Source organism: Alligator mississippiensis, chromosome 2, assembly GCF_030867095.1.
Source record: "Alligator mississippiensis isolate rAllMis1 chromosome 2, rAllMis1, whole genome shotgun sequence".
Classification (NCBI taxonomy): domain Eukaryota; kingdom Metazoa; phylum Chordata; order Crocodylia; family Alligatoridae; genus Alligator; species Alligator mississippiensis.
Genome location: NC_081825.1, coordinates 176,151,161 through 176,174,464, shown reverse-complemented (window position 1 = coordinate 176,174,464; position 23,304 = coordinate 176,151,161). Strand labels below are relative to the sequence as shown.

At 55.4% G+C, this 23,304-nt stretch overlaps 2 protein-coding genes across 2 annotated transcripts; both read right to left on the bottom strand.

Moving 5' to 3' along the window:
* Positions 1-3,615: 3,615 nt before the first annotated feature.
* Positions 3,616-6,310, bottom strand: LOC106737731 (glycine-N-acyltransferase-like protein 3). The gene is made up of 6 exons (XM_014607278.3): positions 6,188-6,310; positions 5,865-5,991; positions 5,151-5,258; positions 4,865-4,991; positions 4,298-4,418; positions 3,616-4,056 (listed from the first exon to the last, which is right to left on the bottom strand). Exons 2-6 carry the CDS (start codon positions 5,940-5,942, stop codon positions 3,633-3,635), a joined length of 858 nt encoding a protein of 285 aa, XP_014462764.1. The 5' UTR covers positions 5,943-5,991; positions 6,188-6,310; the 3' UTR covers positions 3,616-3,632.
* A 6,576-nt stretch (positions 6,311-12,886) lies between these two features.
* LOC102569061 (glycine N-acyltransferase-like protein 3) lies at positions 12,887-18,560 on the bottom strand. The gene is made up of 6 exons (XM_014607277.3): positions 18,335-18,560; positions 18,040-18,167; positions 16,739-16,846; positions 16,369-16,495; positions 14,990-15,110; positions 12,887-14,048 (listed from the first exon to the last, which is right to left on the bottom strand). Exons 1-6 carry the CDS (start codon positions 18,543-18,545, stop codon positions 13,628-13,630), a joined length of 1,116 nt encoding a protein of 371 aa, XP_014462763.2. The 5' UTR covers positions 18,546-18,560; the 3' UTR covers positions 12,887-13,627.
* Positions 18,561-23,304: the final 4,744 nt, after the last annotated feature.

Sequence of the window (23,304 nt, the reverse complement as noted above, 5' to 3'; positions counted from 1 at the left end):
ATTTCCAGAGCACAAGGAGGCTCTTCTCTCTGACCCCCAAGCCTGCCCCCTCCCAATCCATCCCCCAGTCCCTTCTTCTGGCACCCAGATGCTTTCCCTACTCTTTAAACTAAGTTCTTCTCCCTCCTCTGACCTGCCCCTGGATCTCCCATGCATTACCCACATCTCCTAGACCACCCCCACACCCACCTGGCCCCAGATTAGCTCTGCCTCCCTCCCTTAGGACCAGGCACTCTGCCCTTGTACTCTCCATCTCACAGGTTGGCAGCTCAGATACGAGGCAGGGGGTAGGGAAAGCGGTTGAATGAGAGACCTCCCATGGGGGCACTGTTTGTGGGAGAATACCCCCAGGACAAGGGTGTCACAGATCTGTTTGCACTCTCCACTGGGGAGCTCACCAAACTGCCACGCTAAGCAGCAACCACTTGGCCCAGCATGTCACAGACTCCTGGAGACTAAACAGAGTGCAGAGAAGTTTTGGGGTGCAAATATGCTCTCTAGTGTCATGTGCCCCCCCCCACTCCCGAAAGCCAGACACCACAGTCCCACTACATAGCTTCTCACACTGCCCCAAAGCACAAGCACCCACACCCAGAACTCCCCAGCCAGAGTGTGAGCCTCAGCATTTCCAGCTTAACTCACCAGGGGCTTGTAACAGATGCAAGCACAGGTGCACATGCATGCATGTACACACACACACACACACACACACAGAGTTTCTGCACGTGGGTGCTGAGAACCCCATTGCTCTTTACTTAACAGCAGAAGAAATCCACGGATCCAAGCCTGAGTGCATTTCCCCACCTCACTCTCCTCACTGCTCGGAGGTGCTCCGGACTTCGCTGGCCATAACTGGCGCCATGGCTGAACCAGGTCCTCTCTTCCAGGCCAGTCTGTCCATTTCTTTCCCTCCCCTGCCTAGGACTTCCTGTGGGGCTCTGGGAAACCTGGCTCAGTGTAAACGCCCCTTTCCAAGATCCTGGCTTCTTCCTTACAGCCTGTGGTAGCTCAACAATGCTCCCAACTCCAGCCTGGTACAAGCAGGCTGTTTGTACTGGGCAGCAGCTGTGCGGAGATGCCAGGGATTGCTTTGTGGCACACGGTGGGAATAGGGAGTGGCCTCTAGAAGATCCACAAGTAACATTAGGCTGAGGGCTGATCACTGGAGAGAGAGGATGATGGCAAAGAGGGGCTCTGGCCTCAGTAGTTCCAGCCACTCTGTCAGGCCAGGGCAAACCTCTAGGAGCTGGGCCTGCCCAACGGTGACCAGAGAGTCCCAGCCCAAGGGCCTTATCCACAAGATGAACACCAAGGCACAGAAGGTCAGCAGCACAGCCAGGAAAAGACCACCCCCACAACACAGCCCCTCTGCTCTAGCCCACTGGATCCCACTGTCCTCCCAGACTTGCAACCCAGGAGTCCTGGCTTGCAGCCGCCTTGCTGCAGCCAATGGGCCCCACTTCTCATGATGCAAATGTCTTATAGAAGGGTGCAGGGGGCAGCTCCACATGACACATGGAGGTTTGGAGGTCCCTGACAATGGCACAGAGAACACAAAGGGCTAACTAAAGAGGAAGCAATGCCAGGAGCATGGACACCAAGTTGCACCCCCACCTCTGCTTTGGGGTCTGCAAGCCCCTCCATCTGCTTCCCCATGCCCACCTCCCTCCTGGCTGGGGCCCAGGGCTGGGGTAGCAGGGGGCTGTGGGTCAGGAGTGAGGGGTCCTGGCAGAGCTGTGGGGGAGCCCAACACAGGACCGGTGGGTTGGCAGCGAAGGGCCCTGGCAGAGCCATGTGTGGGGGGGGGAGCAGGCACGTGCAATGACTCAGTGCCCTGACAGCCGCCTCCCCCCCTGGACAGGGCCAGGCTGGGGCAGGGTCGCTGCCCCCTGCCGTCTCCTTTTGTCTGCCCAGAGCCAGGGCTCCAGGAATCCGACTGACTCAGCCAGATTCCCAGCATGGGACAAAGCCGAGGCGGCCCTGGGTCAGGGCCGAGGGAGGGGAACAGGCCCAGACCCCGCATGAGTCACTCCCAGCCCCTCAGTACCCCCCAGGCCGAGAGTTCAGGGCAGCACAGCCGCCTGCTGGGCTGGTTAACCCTTGTAAGTGCAACCTCTCGGCAGCTGTGCCATCAGCCCCAGAGCCCCGATCCACTTCCCACCCCAGGGGGAGCTGGCTGCAGGTGCAGAACCACTGCCCACGCCTCCCCAGAAATGGCTGCATCTCGGTGCCAGGCAAGCGGACCTTGTATAAGGGGACCACAGTATCTCACCTATCTCACTGCCAAGCAGGGTCTGAAGCACCCTGTGGCCTGCCCCAGCAGTGACTGCAGCCACATTACCCATCCACGTGAGGCTGTGTTTAAACCCCATAGATTTAAAAGCCTAGGAGTCTCATTCAGCAACACGCTGAGGCATGGGCTCACCTGCCTGAGCAGCACCCGGTGCAATGTGGCCTCATTCCTGATCCTACCAGAGTCAGCCATGGCCACCATGCAATGAATTGTTCCATCCCAGCAGTTGCTCCCCCGACCCTTTTTTCAGGCCAGCCCTGTATTACAAACACGCAATACACTGCTGCTGTCACAGTGTTGGGGGCTGCGGGGCTCTTAGCCCTGGGGTAGGGTGGGAGTCTGTCTGGGGTGGGGCAGGGGCATCAGCCCATCAGCAGAACTTGTAAACCATCAGCCGTGGCACTGCGCACAAGGCTGGCATTTAATCTGTAATCACTAGGGTTCAGAGTGAATGCTCCAGAGAAACACAAATAGTTCACACACCAGCAAGAGGCCGAGGCTCAAACAGGCCTTGGTGACACCAGGGTCACGGAAGGAAGGTTTCCCACTGCTGCCCCAGATACATGGCATTTCATTCAGTGCTGAGATTATGGGGCCCGGTTCTGCAGCAAGGGGTGGGTTGTTTCACGATCTCTGGGGCTGCGGGACACAGGAGCACCTGGCACCTGATACTATGGCTGAGAAGGAAAAGGAGGGAGCCGGGCCAGGCCAGGATGAGAGCTCTGGGGCTGTTAGCCCAAATATGGTACAGGCTACAGGACGATGCACAGAGCACAGCTTTTTTTGCTCTGTGCCTCACTTCCTCCTGGTGGAGCTGTGGTGCAGACCGGTGTCCCCTCCAGGCCTTGGAGAGTTATCATGACAATGGACAAGCACCCAGAGGCAGGAATCGGCCTGGTGGGCCCACCATCCTATCCCTCCACCAGCCCCAGCGGAGATCGGGCAAGAAGGGGTTAGCTCCAAGTCCTGACTGTTTCCTCCCAGCTAGATCCCAGGCCACAGCTGCTGATCTGAACATAACAGCGACACCCAGTGGCCATGGGAAAACTAGCCTTGAGCCTGCAGGTGTCCTGTGGGACATCCGCTGCCTACCACCCTGTCAGTGCCCCTCACCCACTCCCCACTGCCTCCTGGCCCCCCAGCCCTGCACTCCCTCACCCACCTGTGTCTACTGCCATCTCAGTCTCCCCAGCTCCACTCACACCTGCCCAGACCAGCCCTTTCCTGATATCCCTTGCCCCGTGCATCACCCCGCCACCCACCCCACTCATTTCTACCCGAAAAGTCAGGCTCTGAGCCCCAGAACTGGGCACATCGTGCTCTGTGTTGGGGGTGCCTGCTAGTGCCCGGATGCCAAGGTGGGGTCTGGTTTCAGGACCATCAGGTATAAGACCCCAGGCTGGTTGCAGAAGCCGAGGCCGTGCAGGGCACGCAGGGAGGGCTTGTTCTCAGGCAGCACCCCGCAGAAGGCGGGGAAGCCCTGAGCATGGAGCTGCCCCACCAGCGCACCCAGCACCACGCCCTGGCAGCGCTGCCCACGATAAGCGGGGAGGGTGTAGCCATGGGACAGGCAGGCAAGAGGGTCAGTGAGGGTCCAGGAGACAGGGTGCCCATCAGGGCCCAGCAAGCAGGCGCTAGGGAAGCACCGAATCAGCATCTCCAGGTAGCGCAGGCTCCACAAGTTGCCCCCAAAGTCCCAGGCATCATTGAGCAATGCAGCATGGGCGGGGGACACGGGGGCAAGCGTCAGCCCCTCCTCCAGCCTGCAACACAGCCACAGGGGAGAGGTGTTGGGAGGGGCGGGGGGGAGGAGAACCAACCCCCATGCCCTCCCCCAGCTTCTGGCATGGGGCAGCCTAGGACAGACCCAGGCTGGGAACCCCTGACCACAAGGTGCCATGTGAGGGTGTGGCTGTGGGGTCCCAGCCTGCCCCATCCATCACTGTCTGCAAGTCTTGGGGCTGCTTTCATCATGCCTGTACCCTGCCCCCACCAGGCACTGACCAGAAGTGTGGCATGGCGGGTGGGTCTGGGTGCAGCAGCATCAGGTACTGAAACAAATCTAGGTGGATGCCCTTGGCCTTGGCCATGTCCCTGATGGCCTTGTACACCCCATTCTGGAAGCCTGTTGGGGGTGGCAACATGGTGAGAGGAGCAGAGGCCTGAATCCTGCCTGTGTACATAGAGGGGGCCGTGTCCCAGGACAAGGAGTCAATGCCCCTCCACCTCCCTCCCCACAGCCAGCTAGGCCTGGCCCAGCCCTCAGGGGGACCATTCAGGGCCAACCCATGTACTGCGCTCTCCATGTGATCCAAAGCCCGGGTTCATGTTCTGTATCCCCTGCCCCCAATCCTACCCTGCCGCATCCGCACACCGCACCCCTCCACCGCTGCACCGCTGGCAAGCTCTGCTCTGCAACCAGCCACCTAAACCCACGCTCCCCACCTCAGCAGCACCCAGAACCTGTATCCTCATCCACTGCTCCTCCACAAAGTTGCAAGGAGCTGAGGGCACAGGGCAGCATCACTGCCCCAGAGGGTCACCCAGGGCATGGAGTGGGTGGGGACTTACTGTTCAGCTGGAAGGCCCGGCTCCAGTCCACCGCATCAGTGGTCTCTAGCAGTGCCTGCCAGGCCCCATCTTCCCGGCAGAAGGCCGCATGCTGGTTGGTGTAGTAGTCACCAGGGTCAGATACCACCTGCAGTGGGCAGCAGAGCACTGGGCAGTGCCCCAGATTGGCCAAGCCCTCCTACTAGGTCAGGGACACGGGGGAGCCCTGAGCGCAGAGGCCCATGGGTAGGGCAGGGAAGGGGCATGGGGAGCAGAGCTGGCAGGAGGGGCAGAAACAGGGCCCCACCTCTCTGCGTGGCCGCGAGAGCACAACCTTGAACTCCGGCCACGAATCCACCAACACCTCATTGCCAGCCGGGTTCCCACGATTGATGTTCATCACGGCACCGTGGACCTGAGAGATGCAGAGGTGGCTCAGAGCCATGGAGGGGGCCAGGATGGGAGCAGGGGTCAGAGCCAGGGATGGGAAGTCACTTTGGAGGGAGGAATTGGCTGAACCTGGGGAGATCAGCGCACAGTGGAGTGGGCCCCGCTTTCTTTCTCCAGTGGGGGAAGAGAGGGAGGGCTGGGGGAAGGGGTCCTCCCCAGCCAGGTCCCCTGACCCAGAGCGCAGTTAACCCCTTCTCTTCCCTTCCAGCTCCCGCCAGGCCCCACCCCTCACCCGGAGCCTCTCCAGACCTTTGCAACAGGGCACAAAGCTTGTGGCATGGAGCCCACCTGTGCTGCCATTGGACAGATCCTGCTGGCTGCACGGCGGAAGCAGCAGGCTTTTGTGCCGAGCTTGCACTTTGGAAAGCAAGAGGGAGGGGGGCAGCACCCAGCACCAGGGAGGGCATGGAGCAGCTGCGGCCCCAAACCCTTGGGGACGGCTCTGCCTCCCAGCCCACTGCCTGCTCTGCCACCCAGGGCTCATGAAGGGCCCCCTCTTGTACTGTCCTAGAGTGTGTGTGTGAGGGGGGCTATCACTTGGGCTTTCAGGGACGGGGCAGCCCAGCATCACCGGTAGTGTCTCAGGCAGTCCCCGCCGCAATGCCCCTTCCAGCAGCCGCAGCTTGGAGGAGCATCTAAGGATCAGCATCGCTGGATGGATTGGGCCCTTACACCTTCAATGGGGACAGTGCAGGCACCTAGGGGAAGGTAGACACCATCAACTTCCTAGCACTGTCCCCGTCACACTCAGAGAGTCACACTCAGGGTGTCACCCCCTCCAGCCTTCAGAGAAGCCCATGGGGAGCCCCTGCAATAACCTGTGTACAGCCTGTCAGCTGCTGGTCCCCAGCAGTGTTGGGGTTGCTCTGGGCAGGGCAAGGGGTTCCTACTCACCTGCAAAGTCTCTGGCCCAGGGCAGCACAGTGGTGATAAGGTGTCTGTGGGGAGCAGGGTCGACTCTACCTTGTAGTGGCTGGTCCTGCCCCCTGGGTCTCTGCCTCTGAGCTGCTGCAGCCTCTGATCCCAGTGAATGAACTATTAACAGAATGTGTTAATCCATCTAGGTGGACATGGCCAAGAGCCAGGGGCAGTGGCTTCCTTGCAGCCACTTGAGGTGAGACACCCCAGCCAGGAACAGAGGCCTGAGGCCCTGACCTGAGGCCTGTGTGCACACACAGCACCATGTGTGCTTTGTCATGGTGGGCAGAACAAGGACAGGGGCTGCCCTGCTCACCCCCTTCCAGAGATCATTGTTCCCATTGACATCCTCATTGACAGGCTGGGGAAATGCCCACCGGTTGGTTCAGGTGCACAACTGATTGGATTATCCTGCTTGGTGATGCTTGTGAATGGCTTGGGGTGGGAGGGTGTCAGGTGGGGGTTCCTCAGGGGTCTGTCCTGGGTCTCGTGTTATTTGGTATCTTCATTGATGGTTTGGACAGTGGGAATTGAGGGCAGGCTTGGCAAATTTGCAGGCAACACCACGTTGGGTGGAGTTGCTGATGCCCCAAAGCATGGGGCTGGGATCTGGGGTGACCTGGAGGGGTGGTCTGTGATCAGTCGGGTGGGTTCAACAGGGCTGGGTGCGGAGTCCTGCACCGGGGTGGAATGACCTCATGAAGAGGTGCAGGCTGGAGAGACTGGCTAGGCTGCAGCGCTGTGGAATGAGAGCTGGGGCTTGCAGCAGACCATGGGCTGGACATGAATTGGCAGTGTGCTTTTTTTTTTAAATCAAAACATAACATCTCAAACATTTTACTTCTTGTACACACCATAAACTACGGATTCCGCTTGATCTTCAGTTTCACATATAACTCAAACACCAAGTTATTACAAAGACTCAACTACAAAACAAAACCACAGGTTCAAATCCATATACATGTGATACACTTCCTGTTCATTACCACACCGTGCACTGTGTTTCCTCTGAACCCCTTTGTCGTTTTACAATTGGGTGTACATACACTTAGCCTCTACAAAACACATGGTAAATTTATCTTATTGCATGCTATACCCTTAAACATATATAACAGTTTTGTATCTCTTATTTACAGTTCAGCCCTTGCTCCCCATTTATCCCACCCCATTTGGGTCAAACAGTGCTTTCCAGTTTATCTGTGCCCACGTACTCATCCCATCACCTCTATAGAAGTACAATTCAGAGTATACTAGTTGTAGGCATTCCCTTATCCTGAAATACAACCCTTTCCTCACTAAGAATATGTTCTTGTTGCGGGGAGAGCCCACAGGACGCTGGGTTTTGTTAGAAGTGGTGTCCCTTGCAGATCGGGGGAGGTGATTCTTCTGCTTTGTTCAGTGCTGGTGAGGCTGCACCTGGAGCCCTGTGTCTGGTTGTGGGTCCCACGCTTTGAGAGGGGTGTGGACAGTTTGGCAGAAGTCCAGTGCAGAGTGGAAGAGGTGACTGGAGGCCTGGGACACAGGATGTGTGGGAAGAGGCTGAAGGAACTGGGTTGTTTGGTCTGGAGGAGTCTTCAAGTGCCTCAAGGGTGATTGCAGAGGTGGAGATGGCTATGGGAGCAGTGGCCTCAGGCTATAGTGGGGAAAGTTTGGGTTGGAGACTGGGAGGAACTGTCTGCCTGTGCGAGTCGTTGAGCAGTGGAGTAGCTGCCTGGAGAGGTTGCAGGGATCTCTTTCCTTGGAGGTTTTCAGGAGCAAGTTGGACCAAAACTTGGTTTAGATTTTTTTTTTTTAATTTGTAACCGAGGCCAAATTAGCCAAAACTAATTCCAAATCCAAGCTTTCAGAACCATAAGTGGCCCTACTACTGGCAAACATCCTCCACCCACACCTGGGGCTTCAGATGTTTCCAAAACCTTTGTCAGGCATCCTATTTGCAGACCCAAGACTGGAGGCTTGGGGTTTGGATGTCCCCGAGTTTTGCTTGCCCTTAGCCATATGGCCCTCAGAGCAAGCAAGGAAGGAGACTGCCATTTCCATAAACTGGGCTTAAGGCCGCTGCACTTCGGCAGGTACTGAACCATGCCAGAAGAGCAGTTCTCTTGGGGGCAGTTCAGGAAAACTGCCTTCTTGGACACAGATACACGGTATTTCCCCTGCCCGGTTATAAGCCACTACTCTTGATCAGATGGTCAGGTTAGGATGATCCTGCCCTGGGTAGGGATCTGGACTGGATGGTCTTGTGACATCCCATCCAGCCCTGCTTTCCTATGATCCTATGAGCCCAGTTGCTGACCTGCTATTCCAGCCACTGAGGCACTGGCCTGGCGCAATCCTTCTTGACAGCCACACAAGTTCTGCACAGGTCTGCTAGACCAGACCCATCCAACTGGCAGCCCACAGGCTGTGTGCATCCTCCGAGGGATTAATTTGTAGCCCCTAGGTTCCCACCAGCTGCCACTCCCCCCATTGCTCTGGCTACAATCTATGGATTCCCCTTCTTTCCTCTGGTTTTCACTACCTGTCCTTGCCCAGGCAGTGGCATGGGGCAGTGCAGCGCAGCAGTGCTGGGGAGCACGAGGCCCAGGGCATCTGCATGGCACGGTGCAGAGGGAAGCCCACAGCTGGGGAGCTGCGAGTGAGGTGGGGGGCACCCATGCACATGCACCTTATGCAACAGGGGGGCAGTGGCTCCACTTAGAAGTGGACAGCTGTGCACTAGATGGACTTCTTCCCAGCACCTGCTGCCCACAGCTCCCCAAAGATCACCCTTCCCCATGCAGGCCACAGCCCAGGGCACTGCTGCACTGAGGGGGGAATGGTCACAGGCCTGTGACAGAAAGCTGTAGCATCCTGGGTCAGCAGTTGCTTCCAGAGTGCCCCAGAGTGCTTCAGGTGGGACCTCGCATGAGCAGACCCCCGGGCAGAGGGTGGCACTCCAGGTCCGGCTCTTCCCCTTGGTGGGGATGGAGGTGGGAAGGAGTGCACATGCCCCTTGCTGTGGGTAGGTCTGTGGAGCCCCCTTACTTCAAACCCCACCAGCTGCATGTGCAGGCTGGACACATGATGCACTGCCACTGCCCTGCCTCAGGAGGGCACTGGATGCATTATGGAGTGACCCTGGCTCCAAAGGGGGAATGAGATGCCTGGACCACATTTCCCAAGATACCCTACCAAGCCATTGTGCATCTAAATAGTTTGGTGTTCGGGCAATCCTCCCCCGGAGCCTGATGCCCTGGAGGGGAAGAGAACTCTGTCTCTGCGGGTGGTAGCAGGGGTAGGGGCAGGCGGCAGCTCTTGGAGAGCACACAGGGGGAAGAAGCTCTCTGCCGCCATCTGTTGGTGCTCAGGAGAAGACCAGGCTTCATTTGCATATTGTTACCCATCAGCCTGAGATGAGTGGTTGGGTGTTTGGAGTAAAAAAATCTTTTGAGTCTTTTGGGTGCAGGGTTAATGAAACCATGTCATCTGCAGTGTGTGAGATGAGGTTAGCTGAGCAGTATTGAGTCCACTGGTGTCAGGGTGATCCTAACCTGAGCCTCAGATGCACACCATGGGGTACTGGGCCCCTGCAGTGGGCCAGCACAGAAGAAAAGGGGGATCTTCTGTAGCAGGGGAATGAGGAGGAGTAGGACACAGCTCTAGGATCCTGCATGCCATTGAGTACATGCCAAGGCAGGCTTTGCTAATGAAGAATGGCACTTTCTTCATGTTGGTGACTGCCAAGGCTGGTCCTCAGTGAAGTTGCCCAGCACAGTAGCACAGGGGGTTTCATCCTTTTTTGGTCGGTGTACCCCTGGTAGCTGGTCAAGAAGCAGGGAGTCCCCCGGCAGCCAATTGATGACCGGGGGAGGGGGGCCCTTGCACACCTGTGGCTGCAAAACTGTAAGTGCTGGTGGCATGCGGCAGCAAAATCAGAAGTGCTGGCGGCATACGGCAGCAGCGAAAACAAAAGCGCCAATGAGGTGCGGCAGCTCAAGCAGCACAAAGTGCTGGCAGCCCCACCCCCCACTCTTTTGCGCTGCTGCTGTGTACCCCCTGGGGCCTTCCCAAGTACCCCCAGGGGTATGCATACCCCCAGTTGACAACCCCTGTGGTACTAGGACCAAGCCAACTCTTAGAAGAGTTCCCCAAACTTTTTTTTTTTTTACAAGAGAATGGATCGTGTTCCAAGCCAAATCAGCCAAATCAATTCCAAATCCGTGAATCAGTCAAGACCCATAAGTGGCCCTACTACTGCCAAACATCCTCCCTGCAACCTGGGGCTTCAGATGTTTCCAAATCCTTTGGTGGGCATCCTACGTGTAGGCCCAAGCCCAGAGGCTTGGGGTTCGGATGCCTTTGAGTTTTGCTTGCCCTCAGCCATAAGGCCACAAGAGCAAACTAAGGAGGAGTCTCCTAAACCACTATGAAGGAGCCTGAAATTACTGTAGCTAGTAGAGCCATAATTGGGAAGTGCACTCCCCAGCTCCTGCCAGATCTGGCAGCCTGGCAGGGGCTGGGGGAGTGCACTTCCCAATGATAGGACTGCTGTTATTTCTGTTTGAACAACAGCAAACTGACTATTATGACTAAGGCCAAAGTATATTATGCTCATGTCAACAACACCCTGTTGTACAGCAGTGCATCCTGGACCACATGCTCTACCCAACAAAAGCACCTCAGCAACTTGCACTGATGTTGCCTTGGCCGCATTGTAGGAATTTCCAGGCGGGACAGAGTTGCCCACACTGATGTCTTGGGACAAGCCAACACTCCAAACATCCATTCTCTTCTCAGTCAGCTCCAACTCTAATGGCTTGGTCACGTGGAGAATGGACAGTAGCCATATACTCAAGGATCACTTGAATGGCAAACACTATACAGGAAGACCACACAAACATCCTCAACTCTATTTCAAAGATGTTTGCAAGAGCAATATGAAGGCATTGAACATTGAGCCAAATGACTAGGAGAAGTTTGCTGGACACAAACCATAAAGAAGTTTTTTCTAATGTATAATCTGAAGTGATCCTCTATTAGTTTATGACCATTATTCCTAGTCTTTCCCTGGGGTGCCTTGGTGAACAGGTGTTCTCCTAGCCCCTGATGTTCACCCCTTATATACTTAAAGGCTGCCACCAAGTCCCCTCTGAGTCTTCTCTTCTCCAGACTGAATAGTCCCAAATCCCTTAGCCTCTCTTTGTATGGTCTGTTCTCCAGACCTCTAATCACTTTTGTGGCCTCCCTTTTGGACTCTTTCCAGCTTCTCCACATCCCTCTTGAACTGCGGCACCCAGAACTGGAATTGGTACTCCAGCTGTGTCCTCACCAATGCTGATCAGAGCAGGAGGATGATATCCTTGGTCTTGCTTGTGATGCATCGGTTGCTACATGCCAGTGTTGTTCACTTTGCTGGCTATAGCATTGCACTAGTAGCTTTTATTCATTTTATGGTCAGTCATGACCCCCAAGTCTCTTTCAGTTGTGGTGCTGGCTAATGTAGTACCACTGAGCCTATAAGTATGTTGTGGGTCATTTCTCCCCAAATGGAGCACTTTACTTTTCTCGGTTTAGATCTGCCCACTTTACAAGCCTGTCCAGGTCAGCCTGTATCCTCGACCTGTCTTCCAGGGTGACTGCACTTCCCCATAACTTGGTGTCATCCGTGAATTTTGCCAGTACACTTTCCACGCACATGTCCAAATTGTTGATGAAGATGTTGAAAAGCACTGGTCCAAGTACTAAGCCTTGAGGGACACCACTTCACCTTTTGCCATGTTGACTCCGTTCCATCTAGGAACACTCTCTGGGTCTGACGTCAGAGCCAGTTTCCTAGCCACCAGACGGTTAAGTTGTTGAGGCTGCAACTTGCCAATTTTACCATGAGGACACCATGAGAGACCAAGTCAAAAGCCTTTTTGAAATCCAAGAATATGACGTCAACCTCATCTCCCTTATCCAGGTGGTGAGTTACTTGATCATAGAAGAAAATGAGGTTGGTCAGGTATGACCTGCTTGCAACGAAGCCATGTTGGCTGTCATTTAGAATACTGCCTTGTGTTAGCCTATCTGCGATGGATTCTTCAATACATTTTTCCAGGGATCAAGGTCAGACTGATTGGCCTATAATTCCCTGGGTTGTCCTTCCTTCCTTCCTTGAAGATAGGCATAACTTTGACCCTCTTCCAGTCTTCTAGGGCCTCACCTGAGCACCAGGAGTTCTTGAATAGCTTTGTCATTGGTCATGCGATGACGTCAACTAGTTCTTTCAGTACTCTAGGGTGTAGTTCACAAGGTCCTGCTGACTTGTAGTTATCCAGCCTCTCTAGGTATCCTTGTCTTCCATTTAGAGTTAGACTCAGCACTAGTGAGTGCAGCAGCACTATGGCTGAGGAGCCCCTGGGAAATATTCTGGGTAGGGGGTTGAGCTGGTGGCTTTCGTTATATTTCAAAGGGAACCCCTAGAAATGGGACTCCAGACCATCTTCAGGTTTTGGCCGTTCAGGCTTTTGACAGCATATTGAAATTTCCTGTTAAAATAACAGGCCTTTGTTTGCCAACATATTGCATTCTAAAACCCTAATTTTTTTAGCCAAAACTGGGAATAGTTGAGCGGCACTGGATCAAATCCCACTGCACATTGTCATGCAGGTAGCCCCAGCCATGCCAGAGATCAGAAGGAAACTCAGCAGCGACTTCAGCAATCAATTTAATCAAACTGTGAAGACACCCACGGGATCCTTGCACTGTCCGTGCCTCACAATCAGGGAGCAGAGTTAAAGCGATTTCCCAGGTGAATGTCCATGGGTTTCTTCCCATGGTGAACCTTAGCTCTGCATTCCAGGAGATCCCTACCACTTGCTCTGGGAATAATCACAACAGAGTGATGCATTTTACCCTGGATTAACCAAGACAGATTCTTTACCTTTAGGGAGTTGCTGCCTCTAGTGGACAACAGCCAAGGTGTTTGTGCATGACACCATGCCCCTCTCCTAAGTGTGGGACAATTTCACAGGCCAACTTCTCTCCAGTTCAACTGGTTCTTATGGTTTGGCAGCATGGCCAAAAGCAAAGGGCAGAGAGCTGATGTAGGCAGGCTATGATGTGGAAAGTTGTGACAAGGTGGTGGGGGAGAGTGAAACCTGACTGGGGGCTGCCTCTTTGGGCCTGGGGGGAGAATAAGCAGGGAACACCTTAGGGGCTGACTGCAATTTGGGCTGTTCTGACTGAGAGCAGAGAGGACAACAGTGACCACTTGGCTCTGCTGGAGGGAAGAACAACAGTTCAGTGGGCCGTGGGAAGTAGGATACATGGGTACGGCTGGTTTGGGGTTGGGGTGGGGAGGGCAGCTCTCCAGTGGGGATGGTGCCATTGGGCCCATGGGTGTAGAACTGATCCCCCAGCTCTGAGGCCCTGGTTGGCTGGACATGGGACTCAGGAGGGAACTGTGCGTGGTGTTGGATGATGGTTGATGAAGTAGGACAGGCTGGGCAGGAGCCGGAACCCATGGCTCACCTGCAGCCTTTGCATGGGGTAGTTGTCCAGACTGGTGTAGCCAAAACTGGGGTAGCCCTGTGCATGCAGCCGCTTGGACGTGACAATGGCCACAATGCTATTGTAGCCATGGCTGCGGTACTCGGGTAGGGTGTAGCCATGGCCCGTGGTGCCGAATTGGTCAGTGATGTTCCAGCTGATAGGGCAGCCTGTTGCATCCAGGAGGCAGGTGCTGGGGAAGCTGCGGATCAGGCGGGCCAAGTACCGCCGGCTCCGCTCATTCCCCCCATAGGCCCATGTCGCGTTCAGCAGATCAACATGGGAGGCATTCAAGGATGAGAGTTTCATGGTAGGGTCCAGCCTGGGGAAGCAGAGAGAGAGCACTAGAGCTACAGGACAGGAGGGCCGGCTCAGAGCAGCAGGGAAAAGGGTGCTGGTCCTTTCCCCTCTAGGTGGTGCTGGTCCTCCCCGAACCCCATTCTGCAGCACTGGCTGGCTCAGGGGGTGGGAATGAAGCGGAGGCCTTTCCCTTAAGGAGGTGCCAGCTCTGACTCAAACCTAGGTGTGGGACATAGGGTCCTTCCCCACAAACCCAGCCTAGTGCTACTCCTACTCTAGTTCCCTATGGCCACAGAGAAAAGCCCATCTCCATCCTGTCTGTAATCACGCTTCAGGTATATGAAGACTGTTATCAAATTCCCCCTCAATCTTCTTTTCTCCATACTACATCACCCTAGCTCTTTTAGCCTTTCATCACAACTCCTCGGAAAGCCCCCAAGTATTTTTGTCACTCTGCTCTGGACTCTTTCCAAACTGTCTGCAGCCTTCTTGAAGTGAGGGGACCAAAACTAGTTCTCCTGGAGAGGCCTCATCAGTGCTGAACAGAATAAAAACATCACTTCCCTTGATTTGCAAGTGACACACTTATTACTACACCCCAGTTGCTGTTGGCTTTTTGTTTGCAAGAAGAGCACATTGCTGGCTCATATTCAGCTTCTGCTCCACTGTAACCCCCTGGTCCTTCTCTGCAGTGTTGCAGTTGGACTTTGGCTGGTTGGACACATAGGCATGGGGATATTCGAAGCTGGGATGTCCCCCACCTCAGGTGTACTCTGTGATAGGTTCTTCCCTACAGCCCCTGAAGTGTCCTGGAGGAGGGTGGTTATCTCTTGCACTGGAGCCTGCATGGGGTGAAGGCTGGTCACTGGTTGTGCCAAGGGCACACAGCCCAATGTGTTTGTACACCCCCACATCAGACTGCCCTGGGTGGTGGCTGGGTGAAGTGATAGGACACACACTTACCAGATGTCGGGCATGGTGCTGGGGTCAGGGTGGAAGAAGGTGAAGTAGCACTGCCAATTTACCTGGACACCCTTGGCCTTGGCAACATCCCTGGAGGCCTCGTATAGCCCATCCTGAAGCCCTGCAGGGAGAAGTGGTGTGCCATGAGCAGAAACCCCCACCCCACAAACCAGTGTCAACTATGGGGTCTGCATTGCAGAGCAGGTCCATCTGGCAAGGCAGGCGATGGAGGGGCATGTGTCCAAGGCACCAAACTGGCTGGCCTCCTGGCTCTCAGGAGGGAGACAGCCTGTGCCCTCAGCCCAGCACTGGCATAGGGCTGCCCCACACAACCCTGCTGTGCCATAGGGCCTCTGGTAGCTGGGTTTGCAGGAACTGCCAGTGTTATGGAGGCCTGTGGCAAGGCGCTGTGTGTGCTGCCACTTCAAGGGCCTGGAGCTGGCAGCTGCCAGGTGCCTGACGAGGGCAGCCATGTTGAATCGGGGGCTGCCCATATAAACAGGGCAGTTTTGCTGCTGGAGGGCAGGCAACAACACCGCCTGGCCGGAGGGCTGCTGGTATCATCTGAAGGTAAGGGAGGAGCTGTAGGGGATGGTAAGGAGGCTCCTAATCCTGGGCATGACCTAAAACTGCACCCTGCCGGGAGTGGGTGGCCTGGTGGGGCTCCCAGTGGTCCGGGAGCCCCCAGTTACCACCCCAGTGAAAGGCGGGTTGGGGCGCCTTAACCCCTAGCCCTCATGACTGGGTGGATGACCCCTTGGTTGAGGGCCTGGAGGGTGGACCCTCAGAGAGAGAGAAAACGCCATAGACTCAGGCCTGTCTGAACTCCCCATGGCTGGCCCATGCTGGGGCCAGGACTGAAAGGATCAGAGGGCCGGGGGCCCACCACGAGGGATGCCCAAGAGCTGCGCACCTGGGGCTTCAGCTGGCCTGGAGGTGGGCCAGGGCTAGAGAGACGAAGGTCCCGGGGAGGGGGGATCACACCCAAAGGGGAAGCGGTTCAAGGAGCTATGCTGCCCAGGATGAAGGCGAATGAGACCGCCTGAGGAGAGGAATCCAGGCGGGGGTCAATTAGGAGGATTCTGGGGCCCAGTTTGGGGGCCTGGTGATGATGATAACATTGAGATGCCATCTGCAAGGCTTGGGCTGCGGTGTAGGGGAGGAATGGAGTTGCAGATAGTGGTCCCTGGCATCGGGGCATGAAATGGGCAGCCTCCCGCTTAATTACATCAATGAACTAATTAACAACCAGGCGTGGTGGGTAAGAAGGCAGGCGGTTAGCCCAGAAACAGGGGTTTGGGCCACAGTGAGATCAGCCCAGAGCAGGCCCCCTGTTACAGGGTCACTCGGGCTTTGGGGAAGTCAAGCCCAGCTGTTACCTATGATGTAGATTGTGTGGCCCCAGTTGATGGCCCCCGGGCTGTCCAGCAGAGCCCGGTAGGCACCCAGGTCCCGGTAGAAGGCTGCGTGCATGTTAGTAAATACATCGGACTTGTCTGTCACCACCTGTTGGAGGGACACTCACTGAGAACAAAACTCCAGGGAGGAGAAATAGTTCCCCCACGCCCCAAGACGGGTAGAGCCCCCATCCCAGCCTGGCAGCCCCAACAGGGGAAAGGTCCCATGCCCTCTTTCACACACCTCCAGCCAGTGCCACTGATTTGAGGCCAGATCAGAAAAGAGGAAACCTCTAAATCTCTTTCCTGTGCCACACCTGCCAGTCCCCACAGAGCATCTGACAGCCCCCACCTCTTTGCGTGGCCTGACAAGGACAGCTTTGAAGTCTGGCCAAGAATCCACCAGCACCTCGTAGCTACTTGGGTTCCCACGGTTGATGTTCATGACGCTGCCATGGACCTATGGAGACGTGTGGTGGGGTCAGTGCCACGGAGGCGGACCCATGGGTGCCAAGGTGGAGGGAGAACAAGGGTGGTGCCCGATTCCACCTGGGTATCCGGAGCCCCCTGATCTTTGCCCAGAGGCGGGTTTAGCTGTTTGTGACCTTCTGCCTCGCTGGAGACTTTGTTTCTTCTCCAGTCTCCCCTGGCACTTCCTGAGAGGTGGGCATTGCCACAGCTCGCAGTTGATAGCTGCCACCTCTCCAGGTTTTCAATGGGGCTAAAGCCGGGGGGGGGGAGCCCCAGGCCTGGAACTGTGAGGGGGTCTCCAGGAATGTGAGAGGGCAGGACAGGGAGAGAAAGATGGGGGTTGCAGGAGGATGGGGGGGTACGAGGGTTTGGAGGGCTGATACAGGCCATGATGGGGGGACGCAGAAGGGCAGAACAATAGCTCCTGGCCCAAGGACTGAGGCCAACACATGCCCGGTGAGGCTGGGTGAAGAGGGCTCAGGGGCAGAGGCTGAGACTGAGTCTCTATGGTTCAGAGCCTTGGTATCTGCCCTGGACTCTGTGCACATGTCCTGCAGTACCAGGGGTGATGGACAGGGTGAGAGAAGCATGAGGTTTCTGGGGATCCCAGCCAGGTTGGGTACTGGTACCCAGAAGTCCTCTGAGCCAAGGGGAAGCTCTCAGACCCTGCCCCTGCCTCCCCTCCCCACTCCCCTGTGCCCACCTCCTGCCTCTTGAGTTAGTGTTTGCTGAGTTTGGAGCTGTACCCCCTGCTGTGTATCCCCTTCCCATTTGGCTGGCACAGAACCAGCCCACGCTTCAATTGGCTGGAATCAAGCCTGGCAAGGTGGTGAAAGGTAAAAGGGAGCCCATCCAAGCTGTGATTGGCTAGCCAGGTATTCAGAGTTCTGCTGCGTGAGCAAGAGGAATTTAAACTGGGTTTGGACTTTGCATGAGGGTCAACTGGGGGGGGGGGAGGGGGGGAGGGTGCAAACCCTGGCAGAATGGCCAGTGCCAGACAAGGGGCCAAGAGTCCCAAGATGGCATCAGTGAGCCTGGAGGAGCTCTCACCACCCCCCGACCTTTGGCCCATTGTCCCCCAGTCACCCAGGGCACATAGGGCCCACCCCCACCCAGCCCAGTCCCAGGATGAGTGTGTGGGGGTTGTAGGGGCCCCTCAGGAGAGGGGAAGCCCAACATCACCGGCAGCGTCTTGGGCAGGCCCTGCTGCAGCACCCCCTCCAGCAGCTGCAGCTTGGAGGAGCAGCTCAGAATCAGCATCGCCAGCTGGACTGGGTCCTTGTGGCCTCCAGCAAAGAGGGTGCAGGCACCTGGGGGAAGGGAGACCCCATTAACTCCTTGGCATTGTCTTCATCCCTCCACCTCCCCTGCCCCCTCCCCTCCTTAGTCTGCAGACTCCACACCACAGGGAGACCCCACCATCACAGACAAATCTGTGCTCAGCCCACTGCCCATGGGAGACCCTTCAGTGACAGACCTGCCTGTCCCCAGTGCTCAGGCTGCTCTGGGCAGGGCACAGGGCTCCGCTCAGCTGCAGAGTCTCTGTCCTGAGGCTGGGGCAGCTCTGGAGAGCACAGCAGCGATGGGGTGTCCGGGAGGCAGGGAGGACCTGGCCTGGCAGCGGCTGGTGCCCTTTGGATCTCTGCCTCAGGGGCTGCTGCAGCCTCTGATCCCAGTGAATGAAACATTAACAGAGTGGGTGCCTGGCCTGAAGCCCACCCAGGGCAGCTGCATCCCCAGATCAGCTCCTTCGATAGGTGGGAGGAGGTGGGTGGAGCAGGACTCCTGGGAAACACAATCTTACCCAGAATCCACCGCAGCCACAGGACAAAGGCAAAATGACCCGGCCATAGCCCCTCTGCAAGTGCCCCGCACTCCTGACTCCCAGCCCTCTGCTAGCCCGGCCCCAGGATCCCTCACAGCTCTGCCAGTGCTCCTCATTTCTGACTCCCCACGAGTGGCACCCTCCACTGCTGCCCACAGCTCTGGGGATGTTAAAGGCCCTTCCTGTGGGCTGCCCTGCCTGGTCATGGCTTGGCTCTTACCACATACATGGCCTTGCCCCTACCATGGCCAGTACACTGTGTGGCTTCCCAGGGCATTGCCCTGTTCTGCAGGGCACCCCAGTGACCTGGTGCAGAGGGTCTTCCAGCCATACCAGGAGCAGAGCTTGTAGCATCTCCCTTCAAGGCTGCAGCACAGTGATGGGGGGCCTGGAAGGGTCTCAAGGGTTACTGACTTCAGGCTCTGGCACACACACATCACTAACCCTCTTTCCAGCTCCATCGTGTGCCATCCTCACCTAACAGGGTTGCTCCTTCCCTCCTTCCTCAGTGGGAAGCTGGCCTGGCTCTTTGCAACCCTCATGCCTCACCTTCCATCTTATGTCCTTGTGGCCTGTTTGTGCCTGTTGTTACTTGTGTCTGCTTCACCCTTCAGCTCAGATTCATCTCCCTTTTGGATATTTACCTTTCTGATGCATCTGGGGGTTCACATACATTCAAAATAGGGATCATCTCTAGCCCCCATTTTGCCAGGCTAAACAAACAAGCTCCCTTGGTCTGTCCTAGCATCAAGTGCTCCATCCTTCTAACCAGCTGAGCTGCCCTTCTCCACACCTGGGACCCCATAGGAGCCAGAGCTTCTGGGAAATGTGTGCTTATGTTCCCTTAGGACAGGTCTGTTAGTCCTCTGCATGCCCTCCACCCTAGGGGACATGTTCAGTGGTATGGGACTACTTGTGCCTGTTGTACTGCTTTGGGTTAAATGTGTAACTGTAAAGAGCCAGGTGGATCAGGTCTCTGAGCCCTCCTTTCCAAAACAGTGGGGTTTGTAGGCACACAAATGTTGCAAGGGAAAGGCCATTGAGGGAACAGAGCTCATTGTGAGCTGGGAAGAATGGGTGGCTCTTGGATATAATGTGAAGAGTGTGTGAGAAGCAGAAGAGCCTTCAGCCTGAGACTTGTCTTTGAATGGCATTGAAGTTGGCCCTCCAGCCTCCAAAGGAAAGTGTCTATGGGTACAAGTTCCTGGAATAGGCTCAGGGGAAACCTGTTCCCCACTGATTTCTAAAAGAGCTGAAATTCCTATATCTGAAGCTGGACAGCTCAGAGGCTAATAGAGCTGGATCTGCAGAGTCAGAGAGGTAGGGCTGGAAGGGACCTCCAGAGATCATGTAGTGAGTACCCTGCTTGACACAGCATCAGACCTATCCAAACCATCCCATACAAACCATGATCTAAACTCTACATAAGACTACTGTCAACCTGACACAACACAGGCCTAACACCCAAACCTGCAAAAAATAAAGTAGGGGAGCCATGGCAGCCAACGTCCTACTTCTATGAAATGTTGTCAATATATGCCCAAGAGGTATTGGGAAGAGGGCCTTTCCCCCCATTACAGAGGAAGGCAAAAATCCCAGTCTGTACCAACCTGACCGTGGGGTAAAATTCCTTCCTGACCCCAAATATTGCAATTGGTCTGACTCTGAGCAGAGGGGCAGCAAGGATGATGGTAGTGGTGACATCTGGAGGCAGTGAAGAACAGAGCGGTGAACCTGGCAGCAGCAAGGTGCAGTGATCCCCAAAGGAGGTAAGGAGCAGCAGGGGTGGTCCTCCCTACCCAGTCCTTACCACTGCTGGTTGGCATAGGCAGTAGAGCACCCAAATGGCAGCCCTTGGGCAAGTCTCCCTTCCCCATGGGTGGGGAGAGGCAGTAGATCTCCTGGGTTGGTTTGGCCGTGACTGTGATAAAGGCTGTTAATAGTTTGGGGGTTCCACGATGATTTAACAGCTAAGGGTTTCACTCAAGGTTGTGTGTTTCTGTCCCTTTTCCCCTTTATTCAACCCCATTCTGCTTCACTGTGGCCTGTGAGTGGGGAAGCTGGCTCAGGATGGAACACCTAGGTGGATTTGTTTTCCCAGGTTTGTGTGTTAAATCCCTTTGATCCCAGCTCTTGTTGCTGCTGTTCAATCCCTGGCAGAAGAGTTATATGTGGAAATTGGGTGTGGGTGGTGGGGAGAAATGAGGTCCCTTTCAGGGAGGAAAGGGCACATGGAGCCTGGCATGGGAGAAGGGAACATGGGGTTCAAAGGGTCCCCAGCAGGGAGGTGGGAGGGACAGGATGAGAAGTTGCAGAGAGTCCCTAAAATAAGGGTGGGATGGCACCAAGGAGCTAGTTGTGCACATCTGGAGAATGCCAGGAGCTGGGCTGCAACATGTGTAAACTGGGGTGTAATTAACCCGTGAGATGCTGAGACAGGCTCTTCCCCAGACAGCCCTTGCTGGGGCACGTCTGTGGGCACTTCTGGCATTAGCAGAAAAGCCAGCACTTTGAGTTGTCAAAGCACCATGGCTGGCAGCCCCAGCCCAGCATGTCCCATGCCCCTCAAGCATGCCTTTCTGGCAACCGGCAAGCTCCAGGCCTTTTAGCACGCTGTTAATTGGGGACCAGTTTCACAGCCCCATTCTGCCCCAGAGCTCCCATGGCTCAAATGATTTAAAAAGGGCCCGGCAATGGCAGAAGCCATACACAGTCCCCGGCTCCGGCTCAAGACACGCAGGCAGAAGATGATAAGTGGTTGTTGTGGGAGACTCGCTCCTGAGGGGGACTGAGGGGGCAATCTGCCACCCTGACCCCCTAGCCCGGGAGGTCTACTGCCTCCCAGGGGCCTGCATCCAGGATATGGCAGAGAGGATCCTCAAGCTTATCTGGCCCTCTGATCACTACCCTATGCTCCTTATCCATGTGGGCACAAACAACACGGCTTGGAGCAATCCCAGCCAGGTCACAAATAGCTACAGGGCTCTGGGAGCGGGGCTTAGTGGGTTGGGGCACAGGTGGCTTTTTCTTCTATCCTCCCAGTTACGGGTCATGGGCTGAGGAGGGGGAGACGGATCAAGGTAGTCAACCAAAGACTGTGGTGCTAGTGTCATTGTGAAGGCTTTGGCTTCCACAATCACAGTCCACTCTTTGGTGAGAGAGGCAGCAGTCTGCTGGGAAAAGATGGCCTCCACCTCCCTTGGGGAGGAAGCTCGTCTCAGCCAGACTGGCTAATCTGCTTGACCAGGCTTTACACTAAGCCTGCCAGGGGATGGGTGGACAACCACCAGAGCAAGCCCACTAGGCATTACCTACAAAACCAACAGGTTAGGGAACCCAAGGTATTCCACTCCTACCCCAGCCCTGGAACGGTGTTCTCTGGGGAATGTGAGGAAGCCTAGGGATCCCAATGGGACGCTTACATGTCTGTACACCAATGCCAGGAGCTTGGGGAACAAACAGAAGGAACTGGTCCTCCTACTAAACAAGAAAGACTATGATTTCATAGGGACAACGGAGACCTGGCGGGACTCCACCTATGACTGAGCCACAGGTTTAGAAGGCTATACCTTGTATAGGAGAGATTGTGCAGATAAAAGGGGTAGGGGTGTAGCTCCCTATGTCAAGGACAGCTACACTTCCCTGCAAGCTGACAATGGAACCCAGGGAGGGCAACTAGAGACCCTCTGGGTTAAAATATGTGGGGAACATGGCACAGGGGACACAATGGTAGGAGTCTACTACAGACCTCCTAATCAGGAACAAAAGATTGACTAGGAAGTTGCCAGGGAACTGACTGAGGCTACACACTCTCGGTGCATAGTTGTCATGGGAGACTTCAACTACCCAGACATCTCGTGGGAAGAGCACTCGGCCAAATCTGAATGGTCACAAAGCTGCCTCATGTGCGAGCTCTACCTGACTCAAGAAGTCTATGGACCCACAAGAGGTAAAGTGCTGCTGGACCTGGTACTAGCTAAAGGGGATGACCAAGTCAGCAACCTAAAGATCAAGGGAAAGCTGGGAGACAGTGACCATGAGCTGATCACTTTTACTATCCATCGCAAAGCTGGCAAGTCAGTCAGCAATGCAGAAGTCCTCAACTTTAGGAAAGCTGACTTTGATAAGCTCAGGAGGCTTGTTGTTGAGGCACTAAGGGACCAAGACTCAGCAGGGAGAGGAGACCAAAAGGAGTGGTCGCTTCTTAAGAGAGCGATCCTGGAGACACAAGGTATGTCCATCCCATCTCAGAGGAAAGGTAGCAAAAGGGCACAGCAACCCCCTTGGCTCAGCAGGGAACTCGTGGACATCCTAAGCCAAAAAAGGGAGGCTTATAAAGGATGGAAGATAGGAATCACCACAGAGGAGGAATATTCTGCACTGGTCGTTACCTGTAGGGAGCAAACCAGGAAAGCCAAGGCTGCAACCTAACTCCACCTGGCTACACAAATCAAGGACAATAAAAAGTCCTTTTGTAGCAGAAAGCCCCCTTTTCCTCTTGCCTGCATGTGCTTTCCCCTCTTTGAATATGTTTCTCCTCTTCTACCTTTTCTTCCTTCCTCTTTCTTTCACTATGAGATAAGGAATTGTGTTTTAAAGTTTGTATGTGTGTATTTTGTATC